Source organism: Myxine glutinosa, chromosome 6, assembly GCF_964187855.1.
Source record: "Myxine glutinosa chromosome 6, kmMyxGlut1.1, whole genome shotgun sequence".
Classification (NCBI taxonomy): Eukaryota; Metazoa; Chordata; class Myxini; order Myxiniformes; family Myxinidae; genus Myxine; species Myxine glutinosa.
Genome location: NC_136266.1, coordinates 23,948,309 through 23,967,353, shown reverse-complemented (window position 1 = coordinate 23,967,353; position 19,045 = coordinate 23,948,309). Strand labels below are relative to the sequence as shown.

At 46.1% G+C, this 19,045-nt stretch overlaps 1 protein-coding gene across 2 annotated transcripts in view; it reads right to left on the bottom strand.

Annotated features, from left to right (window-relative positions):
* Nucleotides 1–19,045, bottom strand: part of HIBADH (3-hydroxyisobutyrate dehydrogenase) — a 192,333-nt gene that overhangs the window by 157,470 nt on the left and 15,818 nt on the right. For both annotated transcript variants that reach the window (XM_068101264.2, XM_068101265.2), the window contains exon 2: nucleotides 1,239–1,399. In XM_068101264.2, the coding sequence (XP_067957365.1) occupies nucleotides 1,239–1,399 (161 nt within the window). The remainder of the gene's footprint in view (nucleotides 1–1,238; nucleotides 1,400–19,045) is intronic.

The window sequence follows — 19,045 nt, the reverse complement described above, 5'->3', positions numbered from 1 at the left end:
GCCGATTTAAAAAAATTAAAATTCTCGAAAATAATTTTTCGGTACCCGAATTCAACAGCTTTATTTCTGGGTTTCCCATGGGAGTTGAACTTCAACATTTTAACACATGTTATTACACACCTTTACAAACATATTGGTGAAGAAATTTTTTGGTAACAATTTAGTTAACAGATTTGTGAAATATCTCATAAAATGCCCTTACTATCAAGCGAGCACTCCAATGAAATGGTTGAAGAATAACATTTATTTTATCACTACAACATTGTCTTCCCATTTTATAACCTTAACATTTGTAATTTGATTTCAAAAACGACATCCGCTGTGACGAAAAGTCAATTACACCTTTTGTGACTGTATGGCCACGGCTTACAAATATCAGTTGATAAGGAACTGCTTGCTTTTATGGCATTATTTTGCGAGCTTCTATATATACCCCTGGCCAGACATAAAAGTGGTGAACGAAGGAGCCTTTATGCAATCCGTAATACAATATAGATTTCCCGCTCTCATAAAAATCTCAGAACTTTGATTATATACTTTAATTATTCCGTGAGAGTAGATAGTGTTTCCAACGCAAGGCCTGTAATTATTTTTGTTGCACTCTACAAAACCAGCTCAATGAAGCTGGTTAATTTCGGCACATTCCTAAATATTTTCTTCACTCAATATAATTATCAAAACATTAGAAAAAGTCAAGTTTAATGCTTTGGAAATTTCACATTTTCTTGTGAAAATATGGAAGAGGGATCATAGGCTTGATTTCTTAAGGTAAATAGATATTGCATACACACTTAGTTCTAAGAACTGCTAAAGTCTTAAATTTTTCAGATTTCAATGCTTATTTAGTGTACTGATCCGATCCTCAAATCCAAATCCAGATTTCGATTATATGCTTTAATTAGTCCATGAGAGTAGATAGTGTTTTCAAGACAAGGCACATTTGAATAGGCCAAAACAAAATGGCGGCTTAAGAACCAAGCGATGTCACTGAGGGCTGGCAATGGTGGCACACCACCATTTTGGTAAGGCCTATTTTTGTTTGTGATGAGCACACCCTAAATTATCTTTTAAAAGGGTGTGTAAACATACCCAAACACCCAGTTTTCATTGAAGCACTCCGCTGGAGATCGATAAGTTTGCATGCAAAGGTAAAATTAACAAAATATAGTCAAAAGGCATTTGATTTGCATAATTACCAAATCATCCAAAGCAATGAAAATAAAATTCAACTTTATTACCTGTGCTCCAGAATCCTGCAACTCCTTGCAGGCATCTGGAAAGATGTCCGTGGCCACAACAGGGTAACCATTCTTTAAAAGATTCTGGGCCATAGGCTTTCCCATATTTCCAAGTCCAACAAACCCCACAGGGGTTTTCGATGCCATGGTCCTGGAACATACTGACAGGCACACGTGCTTGCTCATGTCCTCTCTAGGCATTGCAAAACATACATATTTATTGCATGGATCTGTAAGGAAGAAGAATCAAAAGACGTTGGCATGAACAAAGGCTGGCAAGGTATGCACACAGGGATTGTATGTACGCAGGGATTGCTAGATATAACAGTAACACACATTTGCAATATTTCTATTTATCTCTAGGAGGGCAAAAAGCTGATTGTGCCTCAAGAAAGCTATAAAAAATGACAAACTTATTGAATGTTTACATGGGTGAAACTGCAGAATTTCTGAAAAAAAGGAAAGCAACAAGAAAAACGACTCCTAACTAGGGGGATCCACGGGCATGGACCCCGACAAATTTTGAAATTATTTTGATGATATAATATCATATTTCCTGCATCGAGTGGGTTTTCATTATATCGGATCACAAGTGTTCTTTATTTATATCTTTATCTGCCCGTTTTCATGTGCATGTATATTTTGTCCCGGGATTCTTCGTTTTTCATCCTCGGACTGTTTCTTCTCAAAACAAACTTATTCTCTAAGAACAAGTTTGGTGTGGTGACCGGTTATTGCAGATTTAGCACGCGAGAAAACATTTCGGTTCGGCTTCAATGGAAAATCTCTGGGGGAGGCTAACATTGGTAATGTTCTCGAAAGCAGGGATCAGTAAAAACACACCATGTCAAGTATATAAGGGAAATAAACAAATGGATTTTAAATATTTATTTTATTTACATTTATAACACCAGTCTCTGTGCCTGCCACACCTTTTTTCATCCTCACTCTTCACCGCAGTGACAGTGAGTCGAGAGCCTGACAGATTTATTTAATGGTGGTGCACCACAAGCAAGATGGGCCAAATGGCCTCCTCCTTTGTCAAAGTTCCTTGTTCAGACTTATAGGTCTCATATATCGATGCGGTCAGAAACTTCACCAAGCTGCCTTGGTCATCAAGCTGCCAAGCATCAAGAGAAGGATTTTTTTTTTTATGCCTCCGGCCCTGAAGGTGGCTGGGGGCATTATGTTTTTGGGTTGTCCGTCCGTCCGTCCATACGTCCGTACGTATGGGCTAACCTCGTTTTTCTCAGCAACCACATTTCTGATTGAGACAAAACTTTCAGGGTGGGAGTGACACCCATGCAGAATGCCTTTACGATAATTGTGATGTCATTGGTCACATAGTATGGCAGCCATTTTGGATTAAACGCAAATAATTAAAAAAAATTCTCGGAAACAGCTAAATGGAAAAATTTGAAACTTGGCACATTGTCAAGTACTCCCAATGGGGAACAAAAGCATGATAATGATGACATCTTAGGTGAAGTGGATTAAGAGGCAAAATTGTTTTAATCGAATCCCTTATCCTAAATATCTGAAATTGCATGCACATGATATATTTTTATTTTCTTTTTTTGTATACAAGATCGAGGCTAGTGTAAGAGCTAACATTAATCACAAAAAAAATTAAAAAACTGACACATAAAACATACAATAAAGGGAGCGAGATACAAGATAGGGCGAGAGGGGGAAGCACACAAGTACAACATTTGAGAGCACGGACATCGGGAGATCTGTGAGCGGTAGAGGGCTTGGAGGAGGTACAAAACACATGGACACTACTAGGACTTCCAGGAAAGAAGTCGGTATTTCAAAAAAGTGGATCTGGGGTGAATTAACGGGGGTAGAAAAGATCAAGGTTTTCGAAGGGGGAAGATAAGAGATGGTGGCGAACGGCTGTTTTAAAGACCTGGAGGGAGGAGTGGGATTGAAGAGAGTGATGGAGTTTGTTCCAGAGGCGGGAGAAAAGAGGAATGAAAGAGTGAAGGTGAGCAGAGAGTCTTGATTTTGGAAGTTTCGCCAGAAGAGGGTTGCTGGCAGATCTTGTGCGACCTGTAGGAGTATTTGGGGGACAGAGCACAGACAGAGCTGGGTGGGGAGGGGGGGGGGGGGGGCTAGGCCATAGAGGAGTCGGTAGAAAACAAAGACCACCAACCTGCCTGTGGTGAGTGAGTGAAGGGCCCTTAGAGTTAGCTTCATCATGGGAGATTCCATCTATGACCCATTTGTATTGAAATATTAAATTTATGACATTATAGGACACATGGTTTGGCAACCATATTGGATTTAACCTAACACCTTAAAAAAAACATCTCCCAAACCAACAAGTTGATTGACTCAAAACTTTACGAGTGTCATTGACCAAGCACGGTGATTAAAAGATGATCATGAAAACATCATTGGTCACATGGGGTGGCAGCCATATTGGATTGAAGGAAAACATTAAATAATTATACTATGAAACCGCTTACCCGATTGATGCGAAATTTTACAAACTAGCAACGGTACCCGCCCTATGGGCGGGGCTCCAATTGGGAAGCCCAAATGAAAAGGCAAAATATCAGAAATTGAAGGTTTTTATTTTATTTTAAACGATTCATATAAACATCCGTTGAATCATATCACACGCAAATCATCAAAATCTAAACAGTACCTTTAGAATTTCAATAAAAGCCACATCACTGTTCATATCGATAAATATTATTCCATCGAGTTTCAAATCGTGATCGATACACTATGATCGTGATCGTGAATCGTGAATCGTGATCGATAATAGTGTTCACAATCGCGATGTCGTATGTACTCCCGATACGTGTACCAAATTCCCGATATGTGTAACTGTACCAAATCAACAGTTAAAATGATTTTGAGCCGATAGCTGTTATGGCCTTGGCAAGATCGATGGAGACAGCGATCTGTTAGCGTATTCACCGCCCAAATAGCTATGTGGAATTCTGTCATGTAGATATTAAACGTTACGGCTGTTACGGCCTTGGCAAGATCGATGGAGACAGCGTTTATTATACTTTTAATGAAGGACACTGTCTCAAGCCCCAGTCCCCATCACGGATGGGGCTCAGCGGTTTACCCTAACAACATCGAAGGGCATTAAACGTTCATTAAACATTAAACGTTCATTAAACATTAAACGTTTTCAGCCTAAAGGATTACGAAACGAAAAACATTACGAAATTACGTTCACACCGTCACGTCAAACACCACCGTGAACACATACGTCACAATGAGAACATCGTCACAATGAACGTTATGCGAACACGAATGTTATGCGGGAGTCCAAACCTGAGAATGCTGGAGACCAAAGCTGAAATTGGGAAAACTAAATAGCCTATTTTACTGCTGGAGATCCCAGGATTATCCATGCAAAATATCTATGCGATCGGTTCAGCAGTTTTTATGGTACCTTCGAACAGACAGACAGACGGATATTTGGTGAATTATAGTAAGATTGTCACAATGAGAACATAGTCACAATGGACGTTATGCGAACGTGAATGTTATGCGGGAGTCCAAACCTGAGAATACTGGAGACCAAAGCTGAAATTGGAAAAACTAAATAGCCTATTTTACTCATGGAGATCCCATGATTACCCACACAAAACATCATTTCGATCGGTTGAGCCGTTTTTACGGTACCTTCGAACAGACGAAAAGACATTTGGTGAATTATAGTAAGATATCACACAACACCATTGTTGAATATAGTGTTATGAATTAGGGGTAGAGGAATATCTAGAGCCAGGTAGATATGCATATGTAGGTGCTCGATTGTCGTGATAGGGAATCTATCTGTAATAAGTTCTATGTTTAGCCGTATGTTGGAATAAGTTGTATCTGTGTCCCCGCCACGAGGGGGCAGGGGATGCTAATTAGTACAGGGATTATGGGTAAAATTCCCTTGTTTGTCGTTCCCTCTGTAAGCAACCCAGTGTCCCTTATGGCAACACACTCATATACATAAGATAGATCCATTAGTGCATACATTAATTAATTCCCCTCCGCCACAATAAGACTTACAGGAAGAACTAGCAGGAAGCCAGATCGGGGCACCGCCGATGGAGCCGTAGCCAGCCACATCGACAGCTGGCATAGCAACAAACATCGTGCAAGGCAGGCTATAGCCACACCCAGAGAAAGTGTGATTGGCTGGGGTAAGAGCTGGCCACTGATTGGTGAAAGGAAGGTGGAAGGAAGCGGCACACTGATTGGCCACCGACTGTGGACACCTCGGCCAATCAGTGCGGAAGGCGTGAACATTCAGCCTATCAGTGCGGAAGGCGCAAAACCACTACTTAGAAGCAGGTCGTTGATTTGAGGGGAAGGGCCAGTGACGTCAGAAGGCGGGAAAAGACCACAAAGAAGCGAGGGACTGATTGGTAACGCGAGAGAGCTGACGTCACCCCACAGGGGACAAAACGACTCGTTCGCGGGCATTCTGGGCTTCCCTGCGTTCTTCCCTGGTCATCTTCCCTGGGTTCTAGGTGGTGTTCTTGGTGCTTGGAGCGAGGCTTGGTGCTTGGAGCGGGGCCTGCTGCTTGGAGCAAGGCTTGGTGCTTGGAGCGAGGCTTGGTGCTTGAAGCGAGGCTTGGTGCTTGGAGCGAGGCTTGGTGCTTGGAGCGAGGCTTGGTGCTTGGAGCGAGGCTTGGTTTTTTGAGCGAGGCTTGGTGCTTGGAGCGAGGCTTGGTGCTACAAACAAACGGGACCTCGCGCGCGACCGACGAGCGGGCAAGTGGGGGCACATCGAGGCCTTTCTTCGCGCCAACCGGAGCTGCGTCGGACGACGCGCTCGAACATCGACCCGACACGACACTGCCACACAGATAAGCTCACATTCACAAATACACGACAGGACATTTTATTCATACTCCCTTTGTCTCGTATTTGAAATCTGTGTGGGGACGTCCCAATTCAGAATTAGTTCTTCTGTTGCATTCTTTGTATCGGGTTCCGTAATAAATCTTTATTTTTGTACATTTTACCCCCGTGTTCGTTTTGAGTTCATTCCCTACAGGATTGAAAACCGCCGGTGAGATCGCTACCGGTAAGAGCTCGCCACTTCTTCCTCTTCCTTATTCCTCCCGTGCTAGCATAGTCGAATGCTAGTCTCCCCCAACCCCCGCTTAATGGTATGGATTGTCAAAGTCAATTTATTTATTTGTTTTCATTTCAAAGCCTCCAGCAATGTAGCACACCTGAACTAATAATGCATCGAAAGTTCAGGTTCACACCCTAATCCTCCAAAACTACATTCTTTCCTCCAAGTAACCAGCTTCATCATGTCTGCTCTTCAGCCTCAAAGATGATAGTTCCCAGCTAAGCTCGACATTTAATGCACAGCAGAATCTGACAGCATTCGTTTACAGCTCTCAAAATACTGCTCCTGTGAAAAAGGTATCTTTTATCTTTCCCATTCTGCAAATCCTTATCCATGGGTCAGCCTTCTTCCCATAAAGATGAAAGAGAAGGCATGTGTGATCGGAGCAAGAATACTCATTCAAAAACTCTCACCGACAATCGGTTATATTCTCACCCTGGTCACTTGAGACTCTGCTCCCGCCAATACCATAGACTCAATAGAGGATAGATGCATTGGGCTGCATCATTGCAAATCTCCTTCGCCAATGACATAAATGTGGCTGTTCGCTCTTCTGGTGAAGATAATGCAATCGATACCCAAGGCCCTTTTCTATCCCCTGCACAAGCAAAATGCAAGATGCCCTCACTTTCACAATCCTCCAAAACAGGCAGTGTTTCCAGGGGGAACATTCCAATGACATCCTGCATTAAGCCCCGTATTTACATCAATGGCCCATTAGATGTCTTACAATAATTTCACCAACAACTTAACTTATCCTCAGAATCCTGGTTTGTTCAATGGTGTATTTAGCATTCTTATCTGAACCAATGGCTCATGATGCTCAGACATGATGAGTGAAAATCCCATATCGTCGAAGTGTATTTGTGCATTGTCGACTGCCCTGCAACTCAGATTAAAGTGCAGTTGCATCTACTATATATATATGTATATATATACAGTCACGTGAAAAAGTAAGCACACCCCATGTAAAGTTTTGACTTTTTCAACATATTTCAACATATAGCTATTTGATCTTCATTTCAATAATATTGAAAGATAAAGGTGATATAATATAACAAATATCATGAAACATTTACATTTTGAAGTCCATTGTATAATTTAAATAAACATGAATGCAAATTTCGCATGTGGAAAAAGGAAGTGCACCCCTACATTTATCACGACTTCAAATACCTAAAATTAGAATCAGATACACCACCTCAGACATTTCGTTTGGTTTGCTCTTTGTTGTTGAAGTGTGCGGCGTCACCATGCCTAGATCAAAAGAGCTCTCTGAGGCCTTCAGAAAGAAGGTTCTAGATGCCTACACGTCTGGGAATGGATTTAAAAAGATCTCCAAACAATTTGAAATCAATCATTCGACTGTCCAGAAGATCATCTACAAGTGGAGAAGATTCCAAACAACTGCCAACTTGTTCAGGCCAGGCCGCCCCAGCAATTACAGCCCGAGAGCAGATCGCAAGATGCTGAAAGAAGTCTCCAAGAACCCCAGAATGTCATCACGGAACCTACAGGTAGCTCTTGCCACTGTTGATGTCAAAGTGCACGAGTTTACCATTAGAAAGAGGCTGCACAAATTTGATCTACATGGGAGGTGTGCCTGGAGGAAACCTTGGCTGCCCAGAAAGAACATCAGGGCAAGAATAAGGTTTGCCAATGAACACCGAGGCAAAGACCAGCACTTCTGGAACAATGTGCTCTGGACAGACGAGTCAAAGGTGGAGCTATTTGGCCACAGTACCAGAAGACATGTTTGGCGAAAACCAAAGACAGCATTTGACCACAAGAACCTGATCCCAACTGTAAAGCATGGTGGTGGAAATATTATGGTTTGGGGCAGCTTTGCTGCATCAGGGTCTGGGCAGCTCACCATCATAGAATCCACTATGAATTCTTCATTGTACCAGAGGGTGCTTGAGGATAATGTGAGGCCATCTGTCGGAAAGTTGAAGCTCAACCGAAGGTGGACCTTGCAACATGACAATGACCCTAAACATACCAGTAAATCCACCAAGGAATGGTTGAAATGAAAGAAATGGAGGGTTCTGGAATGGCCAAGTCAAAGCCAGGATCTAAATCCCATCGAGATGTTGTGGGGGGATTTGAAACGAGCTGTGCATGCAAGAAACCCCTCAAACATCACACAGCTGAAAGAATTCTGCATGGAGGAGTGGGCAAAAATTTCTCCCAGTCAATGTCAGAGACTGGTAGAGAGTTAGAAGAAACGCCTACTTGAGGTTGTTTCTGCCAATGGGGGCAATACCACCTATTAGAGCCAAGGGTGTACTTACTTTTTCCACATGAAAAATTTGCATTTATGTTTATTTAAATTTTTCAATGGACTACAAAATGTAAATGTTTCATGATATTTGTTATATTAAATCACCTTTATCTGTCAATATTGTTGAAATGAAAATCAAATAGCTGTATGTTGAAATATGTTGAAAACGTCAAAACTTTACATGGGGTGTACTTACTTTTTCACGTGACTGTACCTGTTACCATTGACATTCCTTTGAAAGAAAAATGGTCCGATCACCTGACCACTTCCACAAAGTCCCAACCAAACAGACCACTTTTGTCGATTCATGTTGGTTGTCAAAATTAAATTCAGGGGGTTGTCCTGTCGGTGCATATTCAAGAACATTATGGGTATTGACCTTGCCGTCCATGGCCAAAGCAGCTTCGTCGCCGATAACGAGATACCGCAGGAAATTGACATCTGCTTCGCAACGTGCTATCAACCATCTGGCAAGCACCAGCCTCCTGGCAAAATCCCCAGGCGGAGGTTGATGCCGGATGTGAATCCGATATGGATGTTGGTGGAGGTCCAGTCTTGTGATTCTGTTGAATGTTGCCGAAGGCAATCCCGTCCCATTTCGTCTTGCGCTGGTATCCCTAGGATGCTCCAAAACTTGCTGCCTTACTGCTGCAATGTTCATTTCCGATCGCCCAGTGTGCCTCCTACAAGAATTCCCCTTGTTGCGGTTGAGGCTAGTGCCATGCTCTTGGTATTTTCTAACATTTGCCCAGATGGTCTTGGCTGCTGGAGGCTCCCGTTCTGGGAAACGTTCCCTGAACGCATCACGAGTTTGCTGCAAACTTCCAGTTTGGTACTTCCAGCTAAATACCCATCTTAAACAAAGGATGACGCAACCGACGATTACCAGACCAGCTTAACAATTTTACATAATCAACTTGGCAGTCGACAAGTAATGCGTCCATTTAAAACTGTCTTGCATCGATTAGCCAAACTTGTAAAAATGCGATTTGAACTTGTCATTTTCAATGAACATGTACTCGGTCATGTGTGACAGCAATGATGCATGAAAGGCATCAATGGAAAGCTGAGGATCTCCTCATAATTGGTAAACCACATGTAAATTGTCAAATTAAATAACCTTTGCATATTAACCCCTTGAATTCGGATTACCTTTTTTTTGATACGCACTGTATGTATATATATACACTGAAACCTCGGCTATCGCGCCTAATTGGTGCTACGTTCGGTGCGCGTTAGCCGAAATCGCGATAGCCGAACTGAAGAACGTATGGTAATAATTCTAATTGGTGCCAGGACACCCAAGTTGACCACATATTAAACCTATTTTTGCCACTTTTTTACCAAGTGTTTCTACCATATAAAGAAACATTAACATATAAAGAAACATGAAAACAAGATTCACAATATGTAAATAAAAATAAAATGGTAAAAAAAGTACTTTTTTACCATTTTATTTACCTTTTTGGGGACAATGAGGGGCTTAGGTGGTTGGGTAGGTTCCGAGGCTTGGGTGGTCTTATTGACCACCCCTACGTGCCTCTAACTTGTCCAGGATTGCGTCAGCTGAAGCACCAGAGAAGCGCTCAACGTCAGAGGGCTCGTCAAAGACAGAGGGCTGTGCCTCGTTGCGACGCCGTAAGCAGGGTCGGCGTCATGGGGGGGCATTCGCGGGCCATGCCCCCCCCCCCCCCAAACCCACCCGCAGGCCAAGCCTTTGGCACCAAACTTGCACGTCGGCTATATTTTGTGGTGTGTGTGTGTGGTGTGGTGTGGTGTGGTGTGGTGTGGTGTGGTGTGGTGTGGTGTGTGTGTGTGTGTGTGTGTGTGAAAGAGAGAGACTTTGCAGCATGTTTTTAAATTGGAACTGGGTTGGTGTGTTGGTTGTTGACGGCAAACTCTTATTATCAAGCATTTACATCATAGATTGAGGTCTCGAACGGCAGTTTGTGCCCCCCCCCCCACCCCTCCTGCGGTTACCCTAATGTCCCCCGATTAATCTTGTTCTGACGCCGAATCTGGCCGTAAGAATTCGGTGATCTGGCGTTGGCGGAGGGAGTTGACATGGGCATGATACTGCTCCTCGTAACCTGCCAGTACCGTATTAATAAAGGAGCACCTTGCTTCACTGTTGAATGTTAAATCTTATCTACGTTTCTACGATAATCACGGTTTTGGTAAATACATCGCATTGTTGACTCATTTATCCCAAATTTCTTTCCAACACTTCGCTTTGTTTCACCATTGTCTGTCAACTGCACAATTTCGAATTTCTGAGCATAAGTTAAGTTCTTCCTCTTCTTGATTTTCCCTTGATTTCTGTTTCCCCATGCTCGGTGATGACGTAGCACCCTTTCCACCATTTCCGGTGCACTATAGCACGTATTTGGGGCGCGATAGTCGTGTGTTGTGCAGTTTTTTCGGTAGCCGCGACAGCAAAGAAACGCGATAGCCGAGGGTTGAGTGTGTGTGTGTATATATATATATATATATATATATATATATATATATATATATACATACATAGCGTAACGAATTTGAGAAGTGTAACGGATTTGAGAAGTGTAACAATTTTGAGAAAGTGTAATGAATGTGAAAAGTATGGTTTTGTTGTGTGTAACTGACCCTCGTAATGTAAAGAATGGTCGCAGCTCGTCCTCTTAGTTAATTCCATAAACCTACACACAGGACACGATATATCCTTTTAAATAGTTAGTCCCTTATTCTCTGTGTAGGCTAAGGATGTGTTTCCCACTAGTTTGAGTCTTCATTGCACCGAATTAAATAAGAGTAGGCCCTCTGACGCCCCATGGCAGCTTCCAAGTGCCAGGTTCGCCACTTTGCTGCAATTGCCTCTTTAGGCACTTTGCTGCATTTCCATCTGCCGCCCACTTTGCTGCATTTGACTCCATTACGCATGAGGTAACGCCGAAGAAGAAAGGCGGGTCTCCACCTCGTCATAGAGGGGAGGAGTAAGTCGGCCCCGCTCATCCAACCCAGAACGAGGGGTTTGGCTTGAGAGGGCGGAGAGAGAACGTTTGGGGGAGGTTCTCAAAGGGTGAAGGGCGGGGCCTATATAACCCGCCGCGGGACGCTCCCCAAGGAGACAAGCAGATGAGTCAAAGGGATGAGCTTTTACGGGATGGGTCCAGGAGATGCGCTGGAGACGAGCAGGTGTGACCGAGCTGCCGTGAAACGTGCCGCGCTGCAGGAAAAGCGGACCCGGGGCAACGCAAGGAGCGCACGAGGCAGCAGTACAGAGAGAGGAACTTCGCCCGCGCAGTTTGGGACCAAAGCTCGGCTTCTTGACGGCGGTGCCTTCTGGCCCGACCGTTCCCAGTACCCGCTGAACCTTCCTTGCCTCGAAAAGCCACCCATCTCCAAGCCATTCCTTCCTGCCTGCATTTCCCTGTGTAAGTGTGATCGTCCGTCTGTCTTTAACGTTGTCCTGGGGTTTATTAATTAAGCTTGTATAGGTAAGCTAAAGATTTCACTGTGTGCCTGCTCCTTCCATTTTCTGTATAGAACCAACCGCTCTCTTTGCTTTGGCTTGTGAAAATAATTAATAAAACCTGTTATTCCTCCGTACGTCTTCTTCTTCTTCCTCTTTACATTCGGTCGCTTTAGAGGTTTCCATATTGAATAGCTGTAGCGCGATACGGCCAACGTCTGGGTGAATCGGGTGAATCGGGGAAACTGTTCGGCCGCGGTGCCTTCGCTCGGCAAACAACATTCTAATCCGCGAACCGTAACAATATATATATATATATATATATACATACATATATATATATATATATATATATATATATATATATATATTGTTGCGGATATGGGACTTGGCCTCAATATCCGCTTGTAAATACTCCCCTATTTCCCCAATACTCCCCAACTATCCCCAATCCCCCATTCCCTAGTCCCATTGCCTGTAAATAACACTCTGTAGAACCGACCTTCCCCTTTTTCCCCCATTAAATGTCGTGCCCAGGTCCACCGCATCTCACGTAGACAACTTTCGGACATCTTGCTAGTTATTCTTAGTCTATGTCAGTTAAGGACTCGTTTCCATTAATTCTGACTCTTCGTTGCACCAGAATGTGATTATATGGCACCAGTAGTGAGTTTAGGACCTTCCCATACCTCCTCCCATCTTCTTCCCCAAACAACAACTACAACAACAACTACAACAACAACTACAACAACAACTACAACAACTACAACAACGGCGCGGCACGGGGGAGTGTGCGTCCTCACACCGGCTCGGTTAGCCGCCATTGACCATGCGCTCCGACGGGGTTACCACGAAGGGGCTCCTTGTCAGCCCCTCGTCAAGGGCGGAGCCGGTAACCCCCCCGCACGCACCCAATGAGAAGCAACGGGCCGATTCCATCTGGGGCGGAGCTAACGAGCCGAGGGCGTGTCACTCCCCGCCGGATATACGCGGCCACTTACCGGACGTGACGTGAGATGCGCCCCGAGCTTGAAGAAGAGCCAGTCACCACCTCCGAGCGCTGAGTGAGAGCTCCCGCATCTTTGGACCGGACCGGGTCGATTCTGTCCTTGAGCCAAGAGTGCACCTTGAGCCATCGATACCCGCTTTCCTTGCCATCAATCCCCGTGTGAGTCAGTTTTTGTCCTGTTTATCTGTCGTCTGTCGGGGCTATTATAAGAGTGTGTCTAAGTGCCTGCCTTTCTATGCTGTCCCTCTTGTCGTTGTAATCTGACCTTCCGCCCTAATATAACCTCCTCCGGAGGTCTTGAGAACTGAACCCTTGGTGTCGTGTCATTTTAACCCAGCCGTTGTGTCCTTTTCCTCAATTGATTTAGCGTAGCGCGACTCGGCAACGTTCGAGTATAATCGGGTAACTTGTGCGGACACGGCGGCCATTCCGCTCGGCCCACCCTAACATCAAAGTCGTGTCTGTAACAATTGGTGTCAGGAGTGTCGGATTCGGACCTGGGACTAAATTTATTAGGCCCAAATTTTGGAACACCAATTGTACCACTAGGGTAACAATTGGTGTTGGGGAGGTATAATTCGATCCGGAGCGCGTTTCCCGCTCGAAATTATAACGGCGAAATTTGAATTTGTTTTACGAAAATAAAAACCCGAATTTTGAAAGTCGCGCTATGGCGGATCAAGACAGCTGGGGTCCGGTAGAGGAGAGTGAGGCAGGGTCGGTCCAGGACCAAATTGAGGGACGCGAGGAGAGCGAAGCAGCGAGGGTAGCAGACGCGCGAAATAGCGCCTCGCACATGGCCACGGCGCCCACGCCCGCGACCGTAGTAGCGCCGCTGGTAAATTTGGACCTTTTTTTCATACAAATGAAGGCCCTTATGGCCCAGAATAGCGAGCAAATGAGGGAGGAAATGAGGGCTCAGAGTGAGCGATTGGGAAACCAAATGGGGGTAATGGGAAACCAAATGGGGGTAATGAGGGACGAAGCGAGGGGTACCGGTGAGGGGTTAGACAAGAAATTTGGGAAGTTAGACAATAATTTTGAGGAGTTAGACAAGAAATTTGGGAAGTTAGACAATAATTTTGAGGAGTTAGACAAGAAATTTGGGAAGTTAGACAATAATTTTGAGGAGTTAGACAAGAAATTTGGGAAGTTAGACAATAATTTTGAGGAGTTAGACAAGAAATTTGGGAAGTTAGACAATAATTTTGAGGGGTTAGACAACGGGATAAAAGAGGTGAGAAATGGGTTAACGGGGGTAGAAAATAGAATGGCTGCCCAGGAGAATCAAATGGAAGGGATGCAAAAGGGGTTAGAGGGGTTAGAAAACAGTATGGAAGGCAAATTGAGGGACATGAGGGACCAAGCGGAAAGGGAAGTTAACCAAATGGGGCAGCAGATAGAGGGGGTCAGAATGGGGGTAGAAACCAAACTGGATGCTCACAGGGAGGAAATGGAGCAGATGAGGGTGGCATCTGGGCAGGAGATGCAAGTGATGGGAGAGGAGATCAGAAGAGGAGTGAGTGAGGAGGTCGGAGGAGTGCGCGAGGAGGTGAGGCACTGTAAGGAGCGCATGGAGAAGGAGGTGAGAAAGGGGACTGTAAAATTGCAAGGGGGTATAGAGGAGTTGACGCTGGGAGTAGAACAACTGACAGTGGGACAAAAGGAGTTGGGGGACCAGGTAAAGAAGAACACAGCGGTAATAGAGGGTTTAAAATCGACACAGAAGGAGATGAAAAAGGACGTAGGGGTAATTAAAAAAGAGTGTCAGACGGTACATGAGGACCTGACGAGGAAAATGGACAAGGTGGTAGAGGTGATGGAGGTTAAAGAGCGGGAGGTGCGGGAGCACATAGAAAAAAATAAAGTGGAGTTAGAGGAAGAACTTAAAGGGGCGCACGAAGAGATGAAGGAGGTGAAGCAAAAATTAGAAGAAGTGGAAGAAGGGATGAGCGAAATTAAGAAGCGACGGAGAGAGGATAAGAAAGAGATAAAGGAGGAAGTAAAAGAATTGGTCCAAAGTCTGTGTTCGGATCGTGATGATGTGCTCATTAACCGGATGAGGGATTCGCAGGTGATGGAGGAGAAGCGAAGAGGAAGAGGACCCGGTGTAAGTGGTGACCAATATGGTCGTGCGTATGATGCGCCAGGGGATTTAAGAAGCTTGGGGGTCGAGATGGACCCGGGTGTTCGTGAGAGGCCACTGGTGAAGTGTGTGACAGGTCTGGTGTGCGAAAAAGGAGGTGTGCGAGGAAGTCCGACTCTGGGGTGTGTGAGGAAAAAGTGCGTGCCAAGGAGTGAGGGTGCTGGCGAGAGTGAGTCGGTCGTAGCGTGTGTGCGAGGGAGCACATGGAAGCGCGGTGTGGTAAGTGTTACAGAGGGTGTGACGGGAGAGTGTGCGCGAGAAAGGTGTGTAACGGACAGGTGCATGGGGAAAGAGTGCGCTGTCAAGAGGAAGGGTGAGTGCGTTGTCAAGAGTGGTGGTGAGAGTAGTGAGAGTGACAAGGAGCGTGAGTTGGGTGTGACAGGTGAGCGAGGATGTACACCTGGAATGGAAGGATGCACACCTGGAATGGTAGAGCGTGAGTGGGAATGCACGCTGGAGTTGTTAGTGAGGCACGTGGTTGGGTGTGCGAATGAGAGCACACCTGTGATTGTCACAGAGGAGGTGACCGAGGAAGGGGCGCGAAGAGGTGTGTTGGTGAGGTGTGCGAGCGGCGAATGTGTGCCAAGGTGTTCGGTGGTCAGGTGTGTGACCAAGGCTGTGAGTGGAATGAGAGTACCGAGGTGTGTAAGGAAAGGTACGAGGAGCATGGAGACGGCTGGATGTGTGAGCAAGGAACGGGCTGCGGGGTGTAAGAATCCAGGTGAAGCATCGACGGTAACCAGGTTAGAGGTTAGGTCGACTTTTAGCCGAAGCGGGCCCTCGGTGCGTGCCGGGCCTCGCTTTGAACGGCCGCGTCCGTGCTCCACTAGGCGGAGCGGGCAGCTGGATAGGAAGGGTCGTCATGGCGACCACTTTTTGGTGAGACGTGCCGGCAGGTCGAGATCGGGCAATTGGATGGCTCCACGCCGAGGTGGTGCGTGGGATCTCGGCCCGGGTAAGCCCCCGTCCCTGCACCGAATGCGGGACGTGTCCAGCCACTGGCACCAAACAACCCGCATTCATGGCTTGGCTTTACGAAGCCGGGCTTTGGACGGGAATTGGCGCACCGAGAGGCAGTAGTGAGTAGACTGGGTGATGAGGTTAGTGTTTTGGCCCCGAAATTAGAGAAAAACAAAATTTGATGATTGGCAAAGGAGTGGCAGTAATGATTGGCAGATGATGGGCAGTGATTGGCAAATTTTTGATTTGTTGAAATTTGATGTGCAAAAATTGGTAGTGAGCGATGGGCCCGGTGGGTAAGGCTGGCATCCCTGCCGCCCTTCCCATGTGGGGCAAAGGAGCAATAGATTATGGGGTGTATGGCAGTGAAAACTAGCCCGGGTGGGTTAGGTTATATTGTAGGGATCTAGAAGAGATTGACATTAGGTAACGTTAAGTTTAGTTAGTGACTGATACCTGTAGTGGGGACGCAGGTAGTTTAGTGTGGATGATAATGACGTGGGAGCGCAATAGTTAAAAGGGACGACTGGGAAGCGCAAGTTTCAGAGGGGAGTAGTTAGAGGAGATGATGCTGTGTGAGAGCTGGACAGGTGTGTGGAGCAGTGTGGAGCAGTGTATGAGTAGTGAGTGTGTGGATCAGCGCGAATGCGCTTGGGGAGAGAAGGGTGCAGGTGGCACCAGGTGTGAGAGCACAGGTGTGCAGGTACAGGTGTGTGGAGAGAGTTGGAGTAAGTGGTACGGAGTGGTGTGCATGGTGCGAAGGTGTGAATGGGGGAAGAGTGGACCCCCATCACGGATACCCGGGGCGGGTAGTGTAAGTGTGAGGTAGAGGGTACAGGTAAATTGTGGTTGGATATTGGCATCTGTGGTGCGGTTGCAGAATGGTGTTGTGGATGGGTGCATTAGTGTTGTGGAAATGACTGGGCGTGTAGCCTGTTAGTGTGTGTAGTTGGTTGGGCACTCCACCACTGTGAGGATGTCGGCCAGGTGAGGCCGCAGGTGGGCTCTGGGAGCCGGTAGTTGTGAGTGGGTGCCTGAGGATCCCGGGTGTGGATCGGGCAGCCCAGTGCCAGAGAGGGCACCGAGTGGGGAGAGCGCCAGAGGGCCTTCCCCAGGTAGTTAGGTTAGGGTAAGGAGCAGGTAAGCTCGGAGGCAACTGCAGTGGTGGAGGTGTGCAGGTGGGTAGACCCACTGGGAGAGGTACACGCCACAGCCCAGAAATTGTGCGAGGGCACCGGGAGATGAATCGGGGCAGTGAGACCCCAAATTGAAAAGCACCACAGTTTGGTCAATGGGCATTGGTTTTTAGAACCCATAGTGTAAGAGGGCCAATGGTTTGGCCGGAGAAAGACCCCGGGTAATGTAAAGTTGTTAAAGTCATTTAGGAAATAGTTAGGATTGATGAACCTGTCGCACCATACGCAGCCACTTACCTGTGGTGATGATGACTCCACACCTGTGTTTTCTTTGTTCTGTGTGCAGGAACTGAGAATTGCTGTGTGGATTGGTGAGACGCATCACGACGTGGATGAGACATTGGGGTGATTCCATCTCTCCCTCCCTAGGAGGGACTGATGATGAATTGGTAATGGCAAATTATGATGTTGAGTTGGAGATGGCAAATTTTGATGTTCAGTTGGAGATGGCAAATTTTGATGAGAGTTGAAAATGGCAAATTTGATTGGTTAGGAGGGAGAGAAGACGAATTTGGTATATGGGAGGAACGGGGAAGACAGTAGGGACGTTTGTTGATTTGTAAAGTAGATGTTTATGGGTAGTGTTGTGTTTTGTGGATACAGTAAGGGGTAAGGGAGGGGCCATGTAGGTTACCTGGTGGGGGGGGGGGGGAGCGTACGGTAGGAACGTACCTGTCTCACCTGGTTCCCATGTGCCCCCAGTGTGCATCATCTTATATTGCGTGCACTTTTGCGCCCTTACCACCTTACTCACTTGTCTGCTTCTTTTGTCTCCCACCTCCGAGGATCTGGCTTTGGGGCAGAGAGAGAGGAGAGAGAGGTGCTGGCTCCGCAGTTGTGGGCCTGCACTCTCGCTGCTTGCTGCTTGGATCGATACACCATATGGACCGCAATGTTTGTGGCCACCCACAATGGACCGCAGTTCTTTTGCGGCCAAGCACCACCCGTGGAAGGACCTATGGGTCAACGTGGCACCTATGCCAAACAGGTGAACCACTAATAGTTGGCACCCTGACGGCCACAATAAGGAAATGGATGCGGTTGGCGCCTTTCTTTATTTTTTGAAAGAAGCCAGAAGGCCACGTGCACCACACGAAGAGCAAGAGACACCTGCAGGGTTAGGGGTTGTTGAATTTATTTTTATTCATTGAACAATGGTGACTGCACCGGATGGTGCTGACTGTGTGATGGGGTGGTGCTTTTGGTGCTGGGAAGGGGTGCTCTGCACATTATTAAAGGCCGTAGGCCACAGAGCACTCGTGGGTTGGTGTATCGATGCTGGCATGCGTGCTCTCTCTATGCATAACATCTGCATGTGTTCCTCCAAAAACAGGTCCTGGATCGTAGTGTAAATATCAGCGTAGTCTTGTAAATAATGCTCCCTACCGGCTGTATGTTTAGTTTGCGAATTCTTTCCGGATTCGGTTATCCCGTGGGTGTGCTTCTGTGAGGAGAAGGGTGCAACGTCGCAGAGGGACATATTTACTCATTTGTGAATATCTGTAAAACTGTCGCACTCAGGGTAGAGTTAATAGTAGAGGGAACTACATCTGAGTGCCACACTAAAATAGGTAAAAATTTATCGGGTCGGGACGCCCCGAGGGTAGAGAAGGGTGCAATGTTGCAGATATGGGACTTGGCCTCA